Below are 20,415 nucleotides of genomic sequence, written 5' to 3' on the forward strand. Positions count from 1 at the left end.
GCAGAATCCCACCTCTTCTGCTATAGTCCCTAAAGATTGTTATCCCATTATTCAGAGCCAAAAGCATCAGGTGTCTTAATATGCTTTAATCAACTGGAATTCTTGCCCCAACAAAGCAAAACTATCACCCATTCATTTGTAAACTCTTCAATTGGAATTGAAAATATATTTATTTTTCAAAATTTTAGTTTGGTGATCTCCAAATATTTTGAATGAATTAAATATGGGATAAGATTTTAATCTTCTTTTTCTCTCAAGCGTTTTTCAAGTGTAATTCTTGGAGTCATCTGCTCAAGGCATAATCAGGCCCTATGCCATTGTTACAGTATCCACAATGATCTAACATTGCAGATGCTTTGAAAGATGGTGGTTATTTTTCCAAGCCTTTTAAATCAAAACAATAAATATGGATAAGTTAAAGCTCTCTCTCTTCCAAGTATTAAGCAAGCTGCCAAGATAGGAATCTACCAAACACATTGGTTGTAGGGTTAGTCAAGAATCAAGATGTCATGAAGTGGATCGAAAAGACAAATGTGATTGTATTGTGTCGCATTTATTCAGATTTAAAAAGAAAAAAGTTATGTATAAATTAGAGTTCTTGTTCAGATTGCATTGAAGGGGACACCCCTCACAATAGGAAAACCCTTACTTATAATAACTTTTTTGGTTGGGAGGGGGGGGGAGTGGGGCAAAGCTAAATGTCTTTTCCTATTCAGTTCGTCAAACAGTTGGGGCATCTCTTCTTTTCTATAATTTTCTTTTCTGTTACTATTTCTCACCTCTTTAAAATTTAATCTACCATTTTCTTTTCTCCTTTAATTTCCAGTATGTGTGTGTTTACACACAAATTGACCCTATATAGCAGGAAGCTGAAAAACAAGACATTTAGTTAGATATAGTCAAAACAAGAACTAAGAAGGGGCATGAAAATATAAGAACAGTTTTTTTCTCATAGAAAAGAATGATAAATTAAACATGTTTTATATGCTTCACACAAACCACAACTAATACAAAGTAATACATTTGCTATTGCTTTTGTTCTTGTTGCAAATCTGGCTCATGGGATGATTAAGTATTATAAAATGATACCGAAATAACCCATACAATCAATAAATAAGAAAGATTGAAAATGATTCAGAAGAACTTCACAAACTTGTAAAATATAAGCGTGAATGCCACAGAGCTCTACCTGATATTAAATTCAATGCGTAAGAAGTCACCATCAGAACTCTTGTCCACAACAACAGATGTGGTGGTACTCACTGCCAAATAATTATTCAGTTCCTGCAACATGAAAATCATGATATACTTCTGGATACAAAATAAAACCATTACAATGATGATGAATAAGCAAAAAAGCCACTAAAAATAATGCAGACAGACTCACATGGTGAGACTATCGGAGGAAATGAGTCCCAAAAATAGTAAGTTTTAAAATTTAAACACACAGAACTTTAATAAAAATTTTATAAGGATGAATAAAACATGCAGGTGAACAATATATCAACTTAAAGAAGCAATGGAAACTCATTATTACAACCAATGTCGCCCAAAGAGGTGTGAACTACCTACCATTCCAAATAAAAACATCATAGATAGGGCTGCTATAATGGATAATCCGGCACCTGATAATGATGCCTCTGTCAAATCTCTGGGTATTTTCCTGCGAGCAAACGAAATAAATTGATATTTCAGTGCATATTATTATGATTATTATCCATATTGAATATTCATGCCCTCAAAGGGTTTGCCATAGATAAATTTTGGATCAAAAGCAGCAGTTTATTGATTAAAAAGAACCATATATCACCAATCTACCACAACTCTAGCTTCAGTGCAGTAACAATATTATGCTCCAAAAGAGGAAGAGCATAAAATATAATGGCTAATATTTTCATCATCCACCTAAACTCTAGTTCAAAACATCAAAATATACCATCCACGATGCTTTTACAGTCATAACATGGATGCAAAAACTTTATACGTATAAGCCATTTACTCATATCCGAAACATGGAGATAACAGTAACAATAATCTCAACATTCCTTAATGGATCCAACAAAAATAACTTAAAAAATGGAAAAGGACAACTACTCTCAGCAGCATGGACAACAATAAACTGTGGTAGGTGAGGACAGCAAGTAAGGCATTATCCCTAATGTTTATGAGGTGTTTTTCTACCAGTGAGTTTCAAGACCACTCATTTTTACATTGTGCTACTTCTTGGTCCTTGTGGAATAATTTTTTCACTGTTTCTGGTGAGTGGTGGGTTTGTCCCTAAACATTGGAGTATTTGCCTCATATGAAGTTTGGAAGTTTGGAGGTGCCTGGAAGAGGGAAGGTGAAGAAAGTTCTGTGGAGGTGAGCTACGGTTGTGGCTCTGATATCTACCTAATTGGAGCAGAATGCAAAAATCATTGGAGTTCATAATCTCCCTCTACAATTATTACGGGACATGATTGTTATTATAGTTTCATTATGACATTTAGCTGCAGATGCCTCGGAGGAAGTGCCTTGAATCGTCTCCAGTGTTTGTGGAATGCTATTTTACATTGATCTCTTTTTTGTTCTCTTGTTTTCTTTTCAGTTTTTTTTGTCTTCTTTCTCTTATTGGCAGATGACTTATGATCTCCAGCATTCATGGAATGTTATTTTACATTGATCTCTCCTTTGTTCTCTTGTTTTCTTTTCAATTTTTCAAGTCTTCCTTTGATGGATGACTTATGATCTACAGCATTTGTTGAATGTTATTTTACATTGATCTCCCTTTTATTCTTGTTTTATTTTCAATTCTTCTAGTTTTCCTTCTCTTATTGGAAGATGACTTATCCTCTCCGCAATTTCACTCTCTCTCTCTCCTAAGGAACAAAATGGCAGTAGTAATTGTTAGATTTAGTGGCTACATGATCTCATTTGTCTTGTTTTGATGACAACAAACCATTAGTGGTTCTAAGTAAGCTTATTTTTGACAAAAATCTTTTTGATGACTTAAAACATTCTTAGACAAAAGTATATGAAATAATATTAAGTCTAATAAAGTTTAATACTTGTCCAAATGAGTTTTCCCTTGAATATAAGATATCTTGATAATAAAAACACATTTGAAAACTCGTTTTGATATCTTATATGCTTAATATTTCCTTTATAAAATATTCTTGACTTTCTTAACACTTTAGGACAAAAGCTCATTTTGACACAAATGGGACCAAGTATGAAAATGTTTATAAAACTAAAATGTTTGAAAACTTTGTCCCTTTGAAAACGTATTTGAGCTTGTGATTCATTTGACAAACTCTCAAGTTTAACTTTGAAAACTATGAAAGTTGAATTTATGATTTTAGTGCAATCCTATAAACTTACGTGTCCTAATATGCATGCATTTGCTCAACTCTTGCTCAAAAATCATGCAAGAAACACACTCGCAAGAGTTTCAACATTGATTACCTCAAACACTCCATAAAAACATATAAGACTATATTAAGCTTCCTTTGGTCATGCTTGGGTCCTTCCGAGTACGTGTTCTTTTGATCTTTCCTATTTGATGTCTACTCGGCCCGATCTTTGCTTCTCAATTGGTACCTCCGCGTATCCAACACTTTGTACCTATACTAGATAAGATCTACAAAGATGGAAAATACTAGAAACAACAAATAGGTTGATATCATCAAAACATATAAACCAAGATAGTGTAAATGTTAGCCCTGACAGCTACACTATCTTGGTTTATATGTTTTGATGATATCAACCAATTTGTTGTTCCTAGTATTTTCCATCTTTGCAGATCTTATCTAGTACAGGTACAACGTGTCGGATACACAGAGATACCAAATAAGAAGCAAAGATCGGACCGAATAGACATCAAATAGGAAAGATCAAAAGAACATGTACTCAAAAGGACCCAAGCATGACCAAAGGAAGCTTAATGTAGTCTTATATGTTTTTGGGGAGTGTTCGAGGTAGTCAATGTTGTAACTCTTGCGGGTGTGTTTCTTGAATGATTTTTGAGCAAGAGTTGAGCAAATGCATGCATACTAGGACACATGAGTTTATAGGATTGCACTAAATTCACAAATTCAACTTTCATGGTTTTTAAAGTTAAACTTGAGAGTTTGTTAAATGAATCATAAACTCAAATACATTTTCAAAGGGACAAAGTTTTCAAACATTTCGGTTTTATAAACATTTTCATACTTGGTCTCATTTGTGTCTTTTGTCCTAAAGTGTTAAGAAAGTCAAGAATATTTTATAAAGGACATATTAAGCATATAAGATATCAAAACAAGTTTTCAAATGTGTTTTTATTATCAAGATATCTTATATTCAAGGGAAAACTCATTTGGACAAGTATTAAACTTTATTAGACTTAATATATTTCATATACTTTTGTCTAAGAATGTTTTAAGTCATCGAAAGGCCTTTTGTCAAAGAAAAAACAGAGCAATCGTCGACTAACGTAGTGCAGCCTTGAGTCCTGGACACCCTTCCGTATTTCAGACATAACTTTTTTCTAGAAGAGTCTAAAAATGACGATCTTGGTGTCTATGGAAAGCTAAGAAAAAATTTCACAACTTTTAAGTTGGAGACTTTTTCTGATTGAGGGCAATGGTCGACCATATCAGGGGAATGGTCGACCAGAGTAGGGGAATGGTCAACCAGATCAAAGGAATGGTTGATCAACAATTCCAGTAGCTATTTTTCCTCACAGACCAAGTATATGGTCGACCAGAGAAAGTGCATGGTCGACCAGTGGCCTCGTGCCCAACGCTGTTACAGGTAGAAAACGGCTGGTTTTGTTTGGGAGTTTCTCCCAACAGCTATAAGAGCTTTTTGGCTATAAATACAAGTCCATATACTTGTTTAGCATGGTTTTTGTGATTTATACAAGCATTTAGTGAAAAATCTCTTTGATTACAAAACCTAGGCACTAAATAGCATTTAGTTCATTCATTCAAAAGTGTTTAAACTCTCTTGTTCTCCAATCTTGTTTGATACAATCCTTGAGAGAGTGTGTAAGGTTTGGTTTGTAATTTATATCAGCTCATTTGTGGAGCATCCTTTGTATTTCCATCATCTTGTAAGGTTTCTTGTGAACCATTTGTTGGAAGGTTCTTTATGCACCGTTTTAATGGGGGTTCTTTGTGAGCGTGTAGGGATTTATTCCCACATGTAGGGTTGTGTACCCAAGTTGTAAGGCTTGCTCTGCTGGGGAAGGAGCGTTGATAGTGGATTGTGGAATCCTTGGCTTGGTGCTAAGGCGTGGATGTAGGCTGGGTGCTAAACCACGTTAAAATCGGTGTTCAGCTTTTCTCTCCCTACTCTTTATTTTAAGTCTTGTGCATGATTTACTTTTTCTTATATTGTGATATAATTACTTGAAATCTTGCCAAGAATTTTATTTTGTAGAGAATTTTTAAATACGCAAAAGAGCCATTCACCCCCCCCCCTAACTCTATACTGCATATCCGCTGCAGGGCACACGTATATACTCCTGGGCTATGACATTTAACAATTGGTATCAGAGCGGGTCGCTTGCATTCTACAGAGTAAATTCCAGAGCGCAAAGATCCAATGACGTTTTCGGCATCCACCTCCCTTGGACAATCCATCTATCAACCACCCAAATTTGAAGGCGCCGACTACCCAGCATGGAAAAATCATATGGCGACGTTCTTACAATCGTGCGACCAAAATTTGCGGCAAGTCATTGCAAAAGGGGACTTCACCTTCAAAAATGAAGAAGGGGAACCAAAAGAAATAAAGGAGCTCTCAACAAATAAAAAGAGGTTTGTTGAATTAAATTTTAAAGCAAAATATTTTATTTTTTGCGCTTTAAATAGTATGGAAAAAAGTCGTGTTTGCAGATGTAAAATCGCAAAAGAAATGTGAGATTTGCTTCAAAGCACCCATGAGGATCCTAGGAAAGAAATAGACCCCACCTTAGATACATCTAGTACTATTCACCAAGTCACCTTAGGCGAAGCACATTCTTGCTTCGTAGCAAAAGCACAAGAAGAAATTAGTTCTGATGATGATGAGGATGATGCTCCCTCATATGATGAATTGGTGGATAGTTGTACTAAATTAATGGATGAATTAGTTTTAGTAAAGAAAAAGAGTAAAATTTTTTAGAAAGAGCTTGCCATTGTGTCACGGTCCGACTATTTTCACACCGTTGTGAAGGGCCGTGCGGCGCTAGCTAAAGCACTCTTGCTTAACTAGCCAGCCTATCGTTTACCAACATTCATCCACAAAGCACTTTCATTAACATTCATTCAGATAGCAGCGGAAACAGTAATCAATTCATGAAAGTCGTGGCAAGTAAGCAGTAAACATTGAAGCAAACGTAATTCATTAACAAATCCTCCGTTGACATGGTGTACTTAGCGAGGGAGGCAAGTAGGCTAAGCACGTTGACAATTGCTAGTGAGTTTTACAATGATTGATGAACACTCACCCTCCCCTAAAGAGGTTTTTGTGTAATTATCATCCTGGCACTAGGAAACATCAAAGTGACCGAAGAGTCATTTACAATGACTCTACTAGCAAATAACCCTACACTAGTATTTACATGATAGAAACCCATCCTAAGCACACGAGATAAGTGGTCACAGGCAAGCATAATGCCCTGAACAAGCTTAGCTCATGACATTCTCCCCCACTTATGTGGTCGACGTCCTCGTAGACTTTTGGCGATAGGTACACTTCAACTTTGTCCACGAATGACCTCAAATCTTCCGCAGAAATCCAGCTGATTTCTTTGTCATCAAGGTACTTCCACTTCACTAGGAACTTCTGCCGCTTCTTCCTTGAGGATATGAACTTTCTATCTGCAAGGATCTCTTCAACTTCATGTCTATCAAGTTGCACTGTCTTCAACTCTGCGCTGTTTGACTGACTTCTACTCAGGTCGTTGGTCATGGCGTTGAATGGCTTGAGGCAGTTGATATGAAACTGCGGTCTTCCCTCCTGATCGGCCCACTTCTTCATCCGCTTAGAAACTTTCTCCAGATAGGCTTGGGCAAACTCTACATTCAGTCTCCATTCTCTGGTGAAGATGCACACCTTGGGACTCGTTCATCTGTACGGCTCACCCATTGCGTGAGGTAACAGCGGCAGCTGGTCTGTAACAAGCTCGAAAGGGCTCTTGTTGATTGTTAAGCGCCTTTGGGCGTTGCCACATAATGGAGCTACATCAAGTAGTTGCACGCCATTCTTCTGGTTGTCGTTGACACAATGGCACAAGTACTCATCTAGTAGCTCTCTGAATCTCTTCATCTGTCCGTCTATCTGTTGGTGAGAACTCGAAGAGATGTCAATATGTGACCTGAATATCCTGAAAAATTCTGTCAAGAAGTTGTCAGTGAACATTAAGTCTCGGTCACAAATAATAACTTGGGGAACACCCCAATGTTTCCCAATAGTCACAAGGAACAATTGTGTCGTCTCCTCTGCCGAACAGTACTTTGGTGCGGCCGTGAAAATACCATACTTCTTCCGCTCCCTTTTGTCTTATTGGCAAGTGAGACAAGTTTTGGTATAATCAACCACATCATCCCGCGTGTGCGGCCAATCATACCTCCCCAGTAGTCCTGTCATTGGAGTCATTCTCCGCGAATACCCCTCAACGAACTTCCTCAGTATTTAGTAAGGCCAAGAAAGGAACGCAACTCCTTCACTGTCGTGGGGATCTTCCATTCTTGAATCATCCTTACCTTCTCCATACCCCTCCGGATACGACCTTATTCAACCACTTGACCAAGGAAAATTTATTGCTCCACCGAGCGAAAGAGAAATTCTCCTTCTTCACATCCAGACTGTTTCCTCTCAGCCTGTCGAACACCTTCCGTAGATGCTCTTCATGTTTCCTCTGAAACAACACTGATACTCCTAACGGTGTTTTGGAAGGGCGAACACATCCCGCTTCCACTTCATCAAGCTGTTTCCCCAACTCTACTATCTCAAGAAGCGCAACCGACATGGCCCTTTAGCAGGTGGTTTCACTCCCGATAACAACTCGATCTCTTGCTCCACAGTCCGTCGTGAAGGCAAATTTTGAGGCAGCTTATCCAGCAACACCTCCTTATCCTCATCCAACACCGCTTGGATGGTCGTAGGCTCCAGGTCTTGGCCTACTTCTTTGTCTACCACCACCGTGGCTAGACGTGTCTGCTCACCCTTACCCAATCCTTCATTGAGTTGTATGGCTAAAAGGGACTTCCCGTCATCTCCTTTCGTTGCAACAACTTGCACCATGCACGAGTGATCTCCCATCAGACACAGGGAACCAGCCGAAGGCATCAGCACTGCCCTCGTCCCCCTTAGGAACTTCATTCCTAGAATGACTGGAAAGTCATCCAATGGCACCGCTGTGAAATTCGCATGACCTTCCCATTGTCCAAGCTTTACCGTCACTTGCTTGGCTACTCCCAGAGTAGGCTGGGCTACAGAGTTAACTGCTTTCATGCGTCCTGTATCCTTCTCTAAGGATAAGTTGAGTCTCCATGCTTCCAACTGCGAAACAAAATTATGAGTAGCCCCCGTATCCACCATAGCGCGAGTACTCTTCCCATTTATCCTCAAGTCCACAAACATTAACCCTTTTGCTCGTGTAACTTTCGGTGTTTTTTCCTACTTTTCCAATGCGCTCACCAGCCGCACTGAACCCACCCTCGGGGCATCATCCTCTTCCCCATTGTCTTCCACTGCCTACTCTGCAATGGAAGCCTGTAAAGCATTGAGTGATGCTTTGTGAGGGCACTTAAAAACTCTATGAGGACCTCGACACAAGAAACACTCAAGTTTACCCTTTCCTTTGGGTGTGTTGAACCCTTGAGACGACGAAACTTCCTTTGAAGTTGATGATTTAGAGTCGGCTCCCCCACTCTTGGGTTTGCCATTCTTGAAAGACTTTCCACTGTTTTCCTCTCCACCAAACCGTTTGGACGAAGCGGTATCATCACCAGCGTAGTCAGTCAAGCGTTCTGCAGCCGCTTGTGCAGTTGACAAGTCTTGAACCCTTTGTCTATGAAGTTCAGTTCTTGCCCACGGTTTCATCCCCTCAAGAAAATAGAACAACTTGTCCTTATCCGACATATCCCGAATATCCAACATTAAAGCAGAAAATTGTTTCACATATTTGCTAATCGACCCCGTATGCTTGAGATCTCTCAGTTTTCTCCTTGCATTATACTCAACATTTTCAGGAAAGAATTGGGCCTTGAGCTCTCTCTTCAAGTCTGTCCAACTATCAATTACACAACTTCCATTTTCAATTTCCCTGTACTTGGTACGCCACCACAGTTTGGCATCACCAATCAAGTACATGGTTGCAGTATCCACCTTTGCCTATTCTGAGGCCATCCTCACAACGCGAAAGTACTGCTCCACATCAAACAAGAAGTTCTCTAACTCCTTGGCATCTCGGGCACCCCCATACATCCTGGGTTCTGGCACCTTGGTTTTGCTAACTCCCGGAGAGTTGGAGTTCCCCATAGCAAAAACCATCACATTCATCTTTGCATCCAGATCTGCCATCCGGGCTTGCAAAGTTTCAACTGTGTAGCGAAAGTCCTCTGACATGTCGCCTATCAAACCTGCTTGACGTTTTTGTGATCCCATCACCTCATCAACAAGTTCTCTTATCTGGGCCACCTCTGCGGCCATAGTGTTGGTTGTTATCTCAACCTGTGCTTCTAGCACGCTGATCCTCTCAGCAGTGTTTGGTGCCATGGTCACTTACCAAAGCTTCCCAAATCCAACAACGAAGGCAATCGAATTCACGTAGCAACTCAACCTTGGGCTCTCACCAAGTGTCACCGACTTGGCTCTGATACCAAATGTCACGGTCCGACTATTTTCACACCGTTGTGAAGGGCCGTGCGGCACTAGCTAAAGCACTCTTGCTTAACTAGCCAGCCTATCGTTTACCAACATTCATCCACAAAGCACTTTCATTAACATTCATTTAGATAGCAGCGGAAACAGTAATCAATTCATGAAAGTCGTGGCAAGTAAGCAGTAAACATTGAAGCAAACGGTAGTTCATTAACAAATCCTCCATTGACATGGTGTACTTAGCAAGGGAGGCAAGTAGGCTAAGCACGTTGACAATAGCTAGTGAGTTTTACAATGATTGATGAACACTCACCCTCCCCTAAAGAGGTTTTTATGTAATTATCATCCTGACACTAGGAAACATCAAAGTGACCGAGGAGTCATACTGCCTTATTTGGCTTACAAAGACCCTACTAGCAGAAAATAACCCTACACTAGTATTTACATGATGGAAACCCATCCCAAGCAGACGAGATAAGCGGTCACAGGCAAGCATAATGCCCTGAACAAGCTTAGCTCGTGACACATAGTCAAACAAAGGGAATCCTCATTAAAAGAACAAAATGAGAAGCTTATTTCAAATTCTCAAAAAGAGCATGTAAAAATAAAAAGCTTGGAGGAAAAATTGCTAAAATGTAAAGATAAGGAACCTTGTCTTTGTTCCTCCTTAAAAGATGAAAATGCTTCCCTTAAAAGGGAAAATGAGAAGCTTTTAAAAATTGCTCAAAAAGACCATGAGATTTATCAAGAAGAGGTTTGAAAATTGAAAAATCAAATTGCAACTATTTTAAATGAAAATACTATATTGAAAAAGCAAAATGAAAATCATGGCAAGGTGATAAGAGGAAAAAAAAAACTTGAATAAAGTTTTGGAAATCAAGAAAAATAATCCTTCGAAAATAAATTTAAAACCCTCTTGTGAATCACATACTCATGCTTCAACAAGCAAAAATAGTGCAAATAAGTCAAGACCCTCACACACAAATAAAATATGTCTATATTGTGAGAGAAAGGGTCACATACGGTATTTTTGCCCTTTTAGAGGAAATAGAAGCAAAGAGAGGAAGATGAAATGGGTTGTCAAGAAAAGAAACCATTGAGACCCAAAGAAGAGGGGGTACCCAAAGTTACCTAGCCCGGTTAAACACCACTTCCTTAGAACCTAGGATTAGGAATTAGAATTTAGGTTGACCTAAGTTAAAAGTTAAAAGTTAAAAGGGATATAGTGACTAAGTTTGTGCTTAAAATCTAAAAATCCTAGCTTATGCATTTTAAACTATTTAAATTACTTTGCTGGGAACTTTTGATATCCGTGTCAATATTGATCTTCAAATTTGAAAACCAATATAATGCTTTAATTGCATATATCCTCATTTGTTTGGTTCATTTCGTTTTGAAATATTGGCTATTGCTTATGGGATGAAATAGCATGCAAAGCTTGTTATTTAGAAATAAATTTTTATGCGATAAATGACAAAACCTTGTTCTTCTTATGTGAATTACTAAGGTTTTAAATATAAAATTTCTAAAGCTTCGATGTTAGATAAGCCCATCTCTTATGAAGAAGATATATTTTCTTAGTCACATAACTTGTTTTGATGATATATGATTGCTTGGATATACAGTTAGAATGTCTAGATCATAGCATTCATGAAATTAATTTTTAGTAAAAATCATCATAACAACAAGTGGTATTCAAATGAAGTACTAACATGTAATATCTTTATAACATATGTTTTGAATACCTTCCCTTTAGTGGCAATTTAGGAGAACATGTCTCCTAGAGCATTATTAAGTTAAGTCTAGTATACCCCTAGTGCTCTTTGCCACGTAGTAAGGACATACATGTTTTGCTTAAAGTACAAGCATGAATTTTTGTGCTTATTTTTGAAAATGTCCATTTTTTATTACTTTGGATTAATATATTAAATGGTAAGATGGCTCTACAGCTATTCTTAAATCTAGAGAACAATGTCAAAGTAATTCACGTAGAGGTCATCTTGGACTTAGGACTATTTACCTCTACTGGGGATAAAGTAGCATGCACACCCTCACAAGCTCTATAGTTAGGCTTGTCCTATAGGATTCGTAAGGAATGAAACAATATTTGCTATTGTGAAACATTAGACATCATTTCTCCAAAATGCAAGGCAAAGGGACTGAAAAAGCCTATTTTTGGGAAAAAGGTAGAAACCTTTAATTTCTAATATGAAAAACTTAGGTGTTAAATAAAGGTTCAGGAGCATGCTATAGTAGGTAGATCCATCTCTTATGGACAAGAGATATTCCTTAGTTACTTAATCTATTTTTTTTAATGATATATGCTTAAAATTTAGAAACATAGTAAGTACATCTAGAGTATAAGCATATTTTATCCCTCCATAAGAAGTTGAGTGTTAGGAAAATTAATTATAATGACATGGGAACTACAGACCATCCAATCCTAAACTCATCTTTGAATAAAAGTCATCACTGAGAAATCAAACTAGTAAAAAGTTTCTAGAAACAATCTCTAGTACTTACCAAAAGATATCCCATCATGATCATTTAGAAATATCAACCTAGGAATTCTTAGTTATATTGAGTCGAAGATAGAGTATTCCCTCTATGGTTGATTTAAGGGAAACTTCTTAACCTTTGTTAATGCAAGAGCATTCCCTTCCTCAACAAAATGCTACCATAGAAAAATACTCCTGGACCAAATGACATACTTACCATGCTTAAATCACAAGCATGAAGTCTTCATAGGAAAAATGTCAATTTTGATTACTTTGGAACAATTTACTGAATTGGCAAAATAGCTCTCGAGCTATACTCAAATTTTATAAGCATCCCCTACCAAGGAATGTATGACTCATTTTTTTTGGATGCAAATAAAACCAAAGTAATTCAAGAAGAGGTTATCTTGACATTGGAATTATCTACCTCTTATCTTAGATTTACTTTGTTGAGATATTTGTTCAACAAAAGCTTCAAGCACTCAATAAAATTCTTAGGAAAATTCAATATCATATATTAGAGCTGCTAAACTGCCACATAATTCAATGTCCCTTACCTTTAAGAGGAAAATTTGTCCTCTACAGTGGCAATAATGCAAGCTTTTGATTGACAAGTGATGAACTGACTAGATCTTATCCTTAACTCACTTGAATCAGGTCAAGCATCTGTTTGAGAATCAAAACTACATATATATCCAAGTCAATAGGATGAAAAGAAATTTTTTGAATAAACTGGGAATTCATCTTATCATTACCTCAAATCAATAATGGATTCCCAAAATGAACATTCATTCTTATCTAAGAAACCCACACCCAACCATGAGCATCAATGTGTTTGTGATATGCAATTTGGTTTCAAGTATTCACAAATTTTTTGGTTGACTGAAAAAGAAGAAAGTTTCTTCTTATACTCTTATTCATCCATTGTTGAATTATCCTTTAATATAAGAATATTCTACCTTACTTTAATATCAGCTCTTAATCCTTAACAAATGGTAATAAACCTGAGAGATCATCATTCGTAAGTGAGTAAGTAAGCCAATCTAGGCACTTCAACTATTATAATTTAGCACCAATAAATTGGTCTTTATATATTTAGCACATACTCACCTCACCACCATGGAAACTAGTCTTAATAGGCTCTTAGAGTATTTTTAAGATAAATGATTAGCACCTCTCTTTTTGATGATGATCAAAGGGGGAGAAGATATTTGGAGTTATCCATGGGGATAAGATTTATGGTGTTATATATGTGAGGGAAAACATGATGTATGCGTGGGGGGAAATATGCATGCAATGTTATAAAAGTTTGGTTTACTTAATTGTCTATCTTAAATAAACTTTCTATTTTATGGAATGCATGTTTAAAGCTCAAATGAACATGAATTGTTTTTATGCCTTATATGCATATAGTAAGGGGGAGAAAATTATAAATATAATTTAACAATATGCATAAATTAAGGGGGAGGGCATAAATTAAGGGGAAGCTTTAAAACATACCCCATATAGAACACCAATGGTTTGCCATCATCAAAAAGGGGGAGAGTGTTAGCCTTAGTGGCTACATGATCTCATTTGTCTTGTTTTGATGACAACAAACCATTAGTGGTTCTAAGTAAGCTTATCTTTGAACAATAAACCTTAGTAAGAACAAACACAACTGCAAAGATTAAGTAGATTCTTAATAGGTTAGACATCATCAAAAATGGGGAGAATGTTAGCCCTAATAGCTACACTATCTTGGTTTATATGTTTTGATGATATCAACCAATTTGTTGTTCCTAGTATTTTTCATCTTTACAGATCTTATCTAGTACACGTACAAAGTGTCGGATACGCGGAAGTACAAATGAGAAGCAAAGATGGAACCGAATAGACATCAAATAGGAAAGATCTAAAGAACACATACTCAAAAGGACCCAAGCATGACCAAAGGAAGCTTAATGTAGTCTTATATGTTTTTGGGGAGTGTTCGAGGTAGTCAATGTTGTAACTCTTGCGGGTGTGTTTCTTGAATGATTTTTGAGCAAGAGTTGAGCAAATGCATGCATACTAGGACACATGAGTTTATAGGATTGCACTAAATTCACAAATTCAACTTTCATGGTTTTTAAAGTTAAACTTGAGAGTTTGTCAAATGAATCATAAACTCAAATACATTTTCAAAGGGACAAAGTTTTCAAACATTTCGATTTTATAAACATTTTCATACTTGGTCTCATTTGTGTCAAAATGAGCTTTTGTCCTAAAGTGTTAAGAAAGACAAGAATATTTTATAAAGGACATATTAAGCATATAAGACAAGTTTTCAAATGTGTTTTTATTATCAAGATATCTTATATTCAAGGGAAAACTCATTTGGACAAGTATTAAACTTTGTTAGACTTAATATATTTCATATACTTTTGTCTATGAATGTTTTAAGTCATCGAAAGGGTTTTTGTCAAAGAAAAAACATAGCAATCGTTGACTAGCGTAGTGCAACCTTGAGTCCTGGACACCCTTCCGTATTTCGGACATAAATTTTTTCTAGAAGAGTCTAAAAAGAACGATCTTGGTGTCTATGGAAAGCTAAGAAAAATTCCACAACTTTTATGTTGGTGACTTCTCCTGATTCAGAGCAATGGTCGACCATATCAGGAGAATGGTCGACCAGAGTAGGGGAATGGTCGACCAGATCAGGGGAATGGTCGACCAGCAATTCCAGTAGCTATTTTTCCTCACAGACCAGGTGTATGTTCGACCAGAGAAAGTGAATGGTCGACCAGTGGCCTCGTGCCCAACGCTGTAATGACTAGAAAACGGCTAGTTTTGTTTGGGAGTTGCTCCCAACGGCTAGTTAACGGCTATAAGGGCTTTTTGGCTATAAATACAAGTCCATAGACTTGTTTAGCATGGTTTTTGTGATTTATACAAGCATTTAGTGAAAAATCTCTTAAAATTACAAAACCTACACACTTTGCATTTAATTCAATCATTCAAAAGTGCTTAAACTCTCTTGTTCTCCAATCTTGTTTGATACAATCCTTGAGAGAGTGTGTAAGTTTTAGTTTGTAATTTATATTAGCTCATTTGTGGAGCATCCTTTGCACCATCATCTTGTAAGGTTCCTTGTGAACCATTTGTTGGAAGGTTCTTTATGAACCGTTTTGGTGAGGGTTTTTTGTGAGCCGAAAGCTCTTTGTGAGCGTGTAGGGATTTGTCCCCGCGTGTAGGGTTGTGTACCCAAGTTGTAAGGCTTGCTCCGCTGGGGAAGGAGCGTTGATAGTGGATTTTGGAATCCTTGGCTTGGTGCTAAGGCGTGGATGTAGGTTGGGTGCCGAACCACATTAAAACCCGTTGTTCAGCTTTTCTCTCCCTACTCTTTATTTTAAGTCTTGTGCATGATTTACTTTTACTTATATTGTGATATAATTACTTGAAATCTTGCCAAGAGTTTTATTTTGTAGAGAATTTTTAAATATGTGAAAAGAGCCATTCACCGCCCCCCCTCTCTGACTCTGTACTACATATCCGGGGGCACACATATATACTCCCGGGCTACGATGTTTAACAGTAATGTTAAAACCAATATCAATGCCAATGCGACAAGTACATTTTGAAAAACCCACCCTGCACTGTTCATAGCGTTGTAGTTCACTAAAATGCCCAATTAATTAGTACATGTAACGTGAGGAACTGAACTATTTCTTTTATCAGCAAAGGAAGTTCCATTCAAGGGCATCAACGGGATGCCACCCAAGCACCCCAGGGTATCACAAGAACTCAAGAATTACAAGTGAGCCAACAAAAAACGTGAGGAGCTGAACTATGTGAATTCGTAAACGTTCACGTAAATAGCCCAGCCGTCAAATAAATGCTAAAAAATCTCACTCCGAGCAGGAAGGAGTTTGTTCAGTGATTTTTCACATTGGAAGCACAAATGCTTCTATTGCAGGTCCAATTAAAAAGCGAAGATCAACCACCCGCGAACAATGAGACTAACAATAATTCAAATCAAAGGAAGCCAGAGTGGGTGGGGAAAGCATTAACACAATTTGAAATCGAGGGGGTAAAAAAGGTCAAAAACGAAAAAAAAAAAAAAACAAGCAAAATGTCTCGCACATGGATTGATACAAATCTCAATTCCTCAATAGGCGTATACAGTAGGAAACAACGCGAAGGGACAAAAATAACAAAAATAGACAAATAAATGGAGCGATCTGAATCTGACCTGTAGAAATCCACAGATTTAATCTTGCTAGCCGTAATCATGGTTGCAGAGAGAGACAGAGATATCAGAGGTAGAGGGGGAGAGAGTAGGAGAGCTCAAATCCCACTGGTTAGTGTTAAGGATCGCTTCCGCTCAAACAGAAACAGGGAGAGGGCGATATAGGCTTTCCGTTAATTGGTGCTTCCGGGCAAGGAGAGCAAATGAAGGGAGCCTCCTGCCTTCGGCATTTGTGATTTGTCTGTCGCAAACGTACGGTCTGTTTTGCGCTTAATTCGGAAAGGAAAACATTCCACCAAGCTACATCCCTATAAGCTGCTGCCATTTTTGGAAAAATAATTTGTTTGTATAAAGTTTTAATTTTTTAACTCCAAATTTAAAATTTTGTTCTTTTAGTTTTAAATTTAAATTTAGATAGAGTTGAATAAAAATCTAATATATTGATGCGTAAAATTTTATTTAAATCTATTCAATATATTAATTTCTTAATTTAAATTTAAAATTTCGTTCAAACATAAAATTAATAAAAAAATATATTTAAAAATTTAAATGAGAAATTTTATATCAAATTAAACAACTCATTGCCGATGACGGGATCAACCATTGAGTTTTGACCCTTTTTACCATCCCTAAAAATAATGAAAGAGATAGAAGATGAAATATAAGTTTGTATAGCATATGTTTTAGTGCGAACTTGCAATTGGTTAAAAAATTAATTTGTCGTAAGCTTGTCCCATAGATAAAAGATTACCTACTCTGTTGAGACCTAAACTCGTATAAGCTGGGTTCGTCGGCAAAGGGTCACGTTCATCAACGAAGTCCTTCAGATCCTCATTGGCAAAATTTAGAACCTCGTCGACGAGTAAATACTGAGCAAATCAAAGAAATATCTGGAACTTGGACTCGGCGACGAAATGATGGCCTCGTCGACTAGTTTGACTTGGTCAAAGACCCTATAAATATCTATTTTAGTTGTTTAGAAGTTAAGTTTGCTTCCAAACTCTCTCTTTCTCTCTCTACCAACAAAATTTCTCTCTCTCTAAGAATCTTCGTCGTTCGACGCCCATTCCAAAAAACAGAAGTTCCTGTGGGGATCAGAGGAGAAAGTTCTACAACTTTAGCGGATCAGATCGTTATTTTGAGGATTTTCGGATTTTCCCAAAAATCAAGATAAGGATCTGATCTCAAATTTTATTTGATATTTGGATAGTAGTCGAAGTTATAGCAAGGTTATGTTCTATGGTTTTTAGGTTTCGAGGATCCCGGGTCGTTAGTTTGGACCATTTCGTACGTGATTTCGTTTTTGAGATCTATGTAAAGGGAATTTGATTACAACAACACTTTTTGGAAAAATTAAACCGCTAAAAAGTTAGTTTATATTTATATGTATGATTTAACTGTTTATTTGTTAAATTCTATATAATAGAAATGACGGTTTTACTATTTTACGGTTTTTGGTAAAAACAAAGATTTTGGCGTATGATCTCCAAATCTTATGAAAATCACTTATTTGCATTTATATTGTAATAGGAGATGCTTGAATCATTTACTTTTCCTTTTAAATGATATTTACTAGATTTATATCATTTAGCGGATTTTTTTTAACTAAATTTGTGTGATATATGTTGAAATGGAAATGTATGAATTTTCTATACTATTGATATAGATTATAGGAATGGAGTTCCAATTTGTTATACTAAGTATGTTGAAATGGAAATGTATGAATTTTTTATACTATTGATATAGATTACGGGAATGGAGTTCCAATTTGTTATACTGAGTATGTGGAAAACAGAGGTCAGTGATACACCGAATTATATCAGTAAACAAAAAGGGGTAAACTGAGTGGAAAGGCACCGGTTTGAACCCAATGTGATTATCTGAATTTGTGAAAAATATTGGAATTGCACAGGTTACTATATTTTGCTATAAATTGTATATATGATACTGGAACCACAGCTTGTAACCAAAAGAAGTTGAAAGAAACTTCAGAAAAAGGGGTTGAAAGATACTCCAATTCGGGGGTTGAAATAAACTCTTAGGGCTAGGTACCGATGCTGGCAATACAGTGCAACCATACATGAGAAATCAGTATGGGTACGTTAGATGGTCTACCCGTGAGGAGTTAGTAAGCTGCTGGTAAAAATAAACCAGGGAGCGATCGGACCATAAAAGATGCTCGGCTTTGTTTGCACGAACAAAATACTATCAGAGGCAATCAATGCACAACCCATGCCACGGGATAAATAGGCAAATTGTCATATCAATCTAAAGGTGTTCTAATAATCATATGCATGATTTAAATACTTGATGTGCAGATAAATGTTATATGTTACAGTATTATAAACAAATGTTTCAAATGTATGAGTTTGTATGAAAATGTGCATATATGCAATCACACACTGTTGTAACACTTTCTTCCTTACTGAGAGGTGTCTCACCCTATTATACAACCTTTGTTTTCAGGTCCATTAGTACGTCGGTCCTAGTAGCTAAAGAGCCTGGGAAGACTATTTTTGGTTTAGTTTATGTAAGCATTTGAATCCTGTATTAAACTTAGATGAAGTTCTTTTCTGGAGAATTGTAATAACAGGATTTATTATATGTCTGACTTTATGTAATTGTGGATGTATTAGTAAGCTCTGATATAAGACTAATAGAAATTCCAATGGATGTTTATGTTTTCCATGACATTTACATCAAAATTATGTATGATTTATACCCGTATGTCCCTGGTTAGGGCGGATTGTTTACATATCTTGAACAGGTACAGGTGTTTTGTATGAGTGAGTGACACCTGGGTCCGTACCAAAGGGCCAAGTCATTACATACTCCACATCCAATCCTATGTATCATGTGTGTATTAGGATGAAACAAAAAAAATAAAATAGGATACCTAAATGATGCTTGTGTTTTTTAAGTCTTTGAAATCACATTAATTTTGTAGATTAAGATTTTTTGCAATGTTCAAATGAAATAGCATTGAACTAAGGGTTTGTTTTCATTTATCTACGATGAAAAAACAATTTATAAAAATGTGTTTATTAAGTTGTCAAATTGTTTTTTTGTTGTTGATTTCTAACTATTTGTAAAAAAAATTTAAAACTAATTTTTATAATTTTTAGTTGTTCTAACAAGATGTTGTCAAAATAGTTTAATATCTAAAATAAATTTGTTTTCATTAAATCTTTAATTTTATACATATTTTAATTTTAAAAATAAAATAAAATTATCATATGAATTTAAAATATAATTAAAATAAAAATATCCATAAATTTTTTAAAAAAATAAATATTATTTTAAAATATTTTTATGAATCTTTAACTGCCATGTACAATAAAATTATTATAAAGTGAATTCATAAGTATAATAATTAGGTAAAATAGTTATAATAATTTTTATTTGTTTAGTATGCTTAATTTGTACTATTTTGTACTTTTATTGTCTTTGTTATTTGATTCAATGTTAAAAATGTGCATTTGTTTAATCAAGTTCTTAATTTGTCTTAAATTTTATAAATATTAACTAAACAGATTGCTAGTTTTTAATTTCATATTTTTATTTGTAGTGTCGTTTCTTATTTTCATTTTCGTAATTTTTTTATAATGATCTGATCGACTCCTTTATTAGTATCTTTATATTGTCGAGTAAAGAGAATTATAATCCTACTTGAAGTGAGTTCCCTCCTCCTTCTTTGAGTGATTTTCTTTTTAATAAATAAAACTTGAACATAATGTGTTTGATAAATTATATTTTTAGATTTTAAAATTTTAATTTTACAATTTTACTCTTACTTAGTAAAAAAAAGTTGAGTTTTTAAACAAGAAGTGGTAGTTTTTCCTTAATAAATTATTTTATTCGTAATTGTCCTTA

The 20,415-nt window shown here is 36.0% G+C and overlaps 1 protein-coding gene across 1 annotated transcript in view; it reads right to left on the reverse strand.

The window, feature by feature from the left end:
- LOC131145607 (protein disulfide isomerase-like 5-4) overlaps nucleotides 1-16,826 on the reverse strand; it is a 61,287-nt gene extending 44,461 nt beyond the window's left edge. The window contains exons 1-3 of the mRNA XM_058094785.1: nucleotides 16,546-16,826; nucleotides 1,573-1,663; nucleotides 1,190-1,284 (exon numbers count right to left, since the gene is read on the reverse strand). Of these exons, the coding sequence (XP_057950768.1) occupies nucleotides 1,190-1,284; nucleotides 1,573-1,663; nucleotides 16,546-16,586 (227 nt within the window). The 5' untranslated portion in view covers nucleotides 16,587-16,826. The remainder of the gene's footprint in view (nucleotides 1-1,189; nucleotides 1,285-1,572; nucleotides 1,664-16,545) is intronic.
- Between the last annotated feature and the right edge of the window lie 3,589 nt (nucleotides 16,827-20,415).

This window comes from Malania oleifera, chromosome 1 (assembly GCF_029873635.1).
Source record: "Malania oleifera isolate guangnan ecotype guangnan chromosome 1, ASM2987363v1, whole genome shotgun sequence".
In the NCBI taxonomy this organism is placed as follows: domain Eukaryota; kingdom Viridiplantae; phylum Streptophyta; class Magnoliopsida; order Santalales; family Ximeniaceae; genus Malania; species Malania oleifera.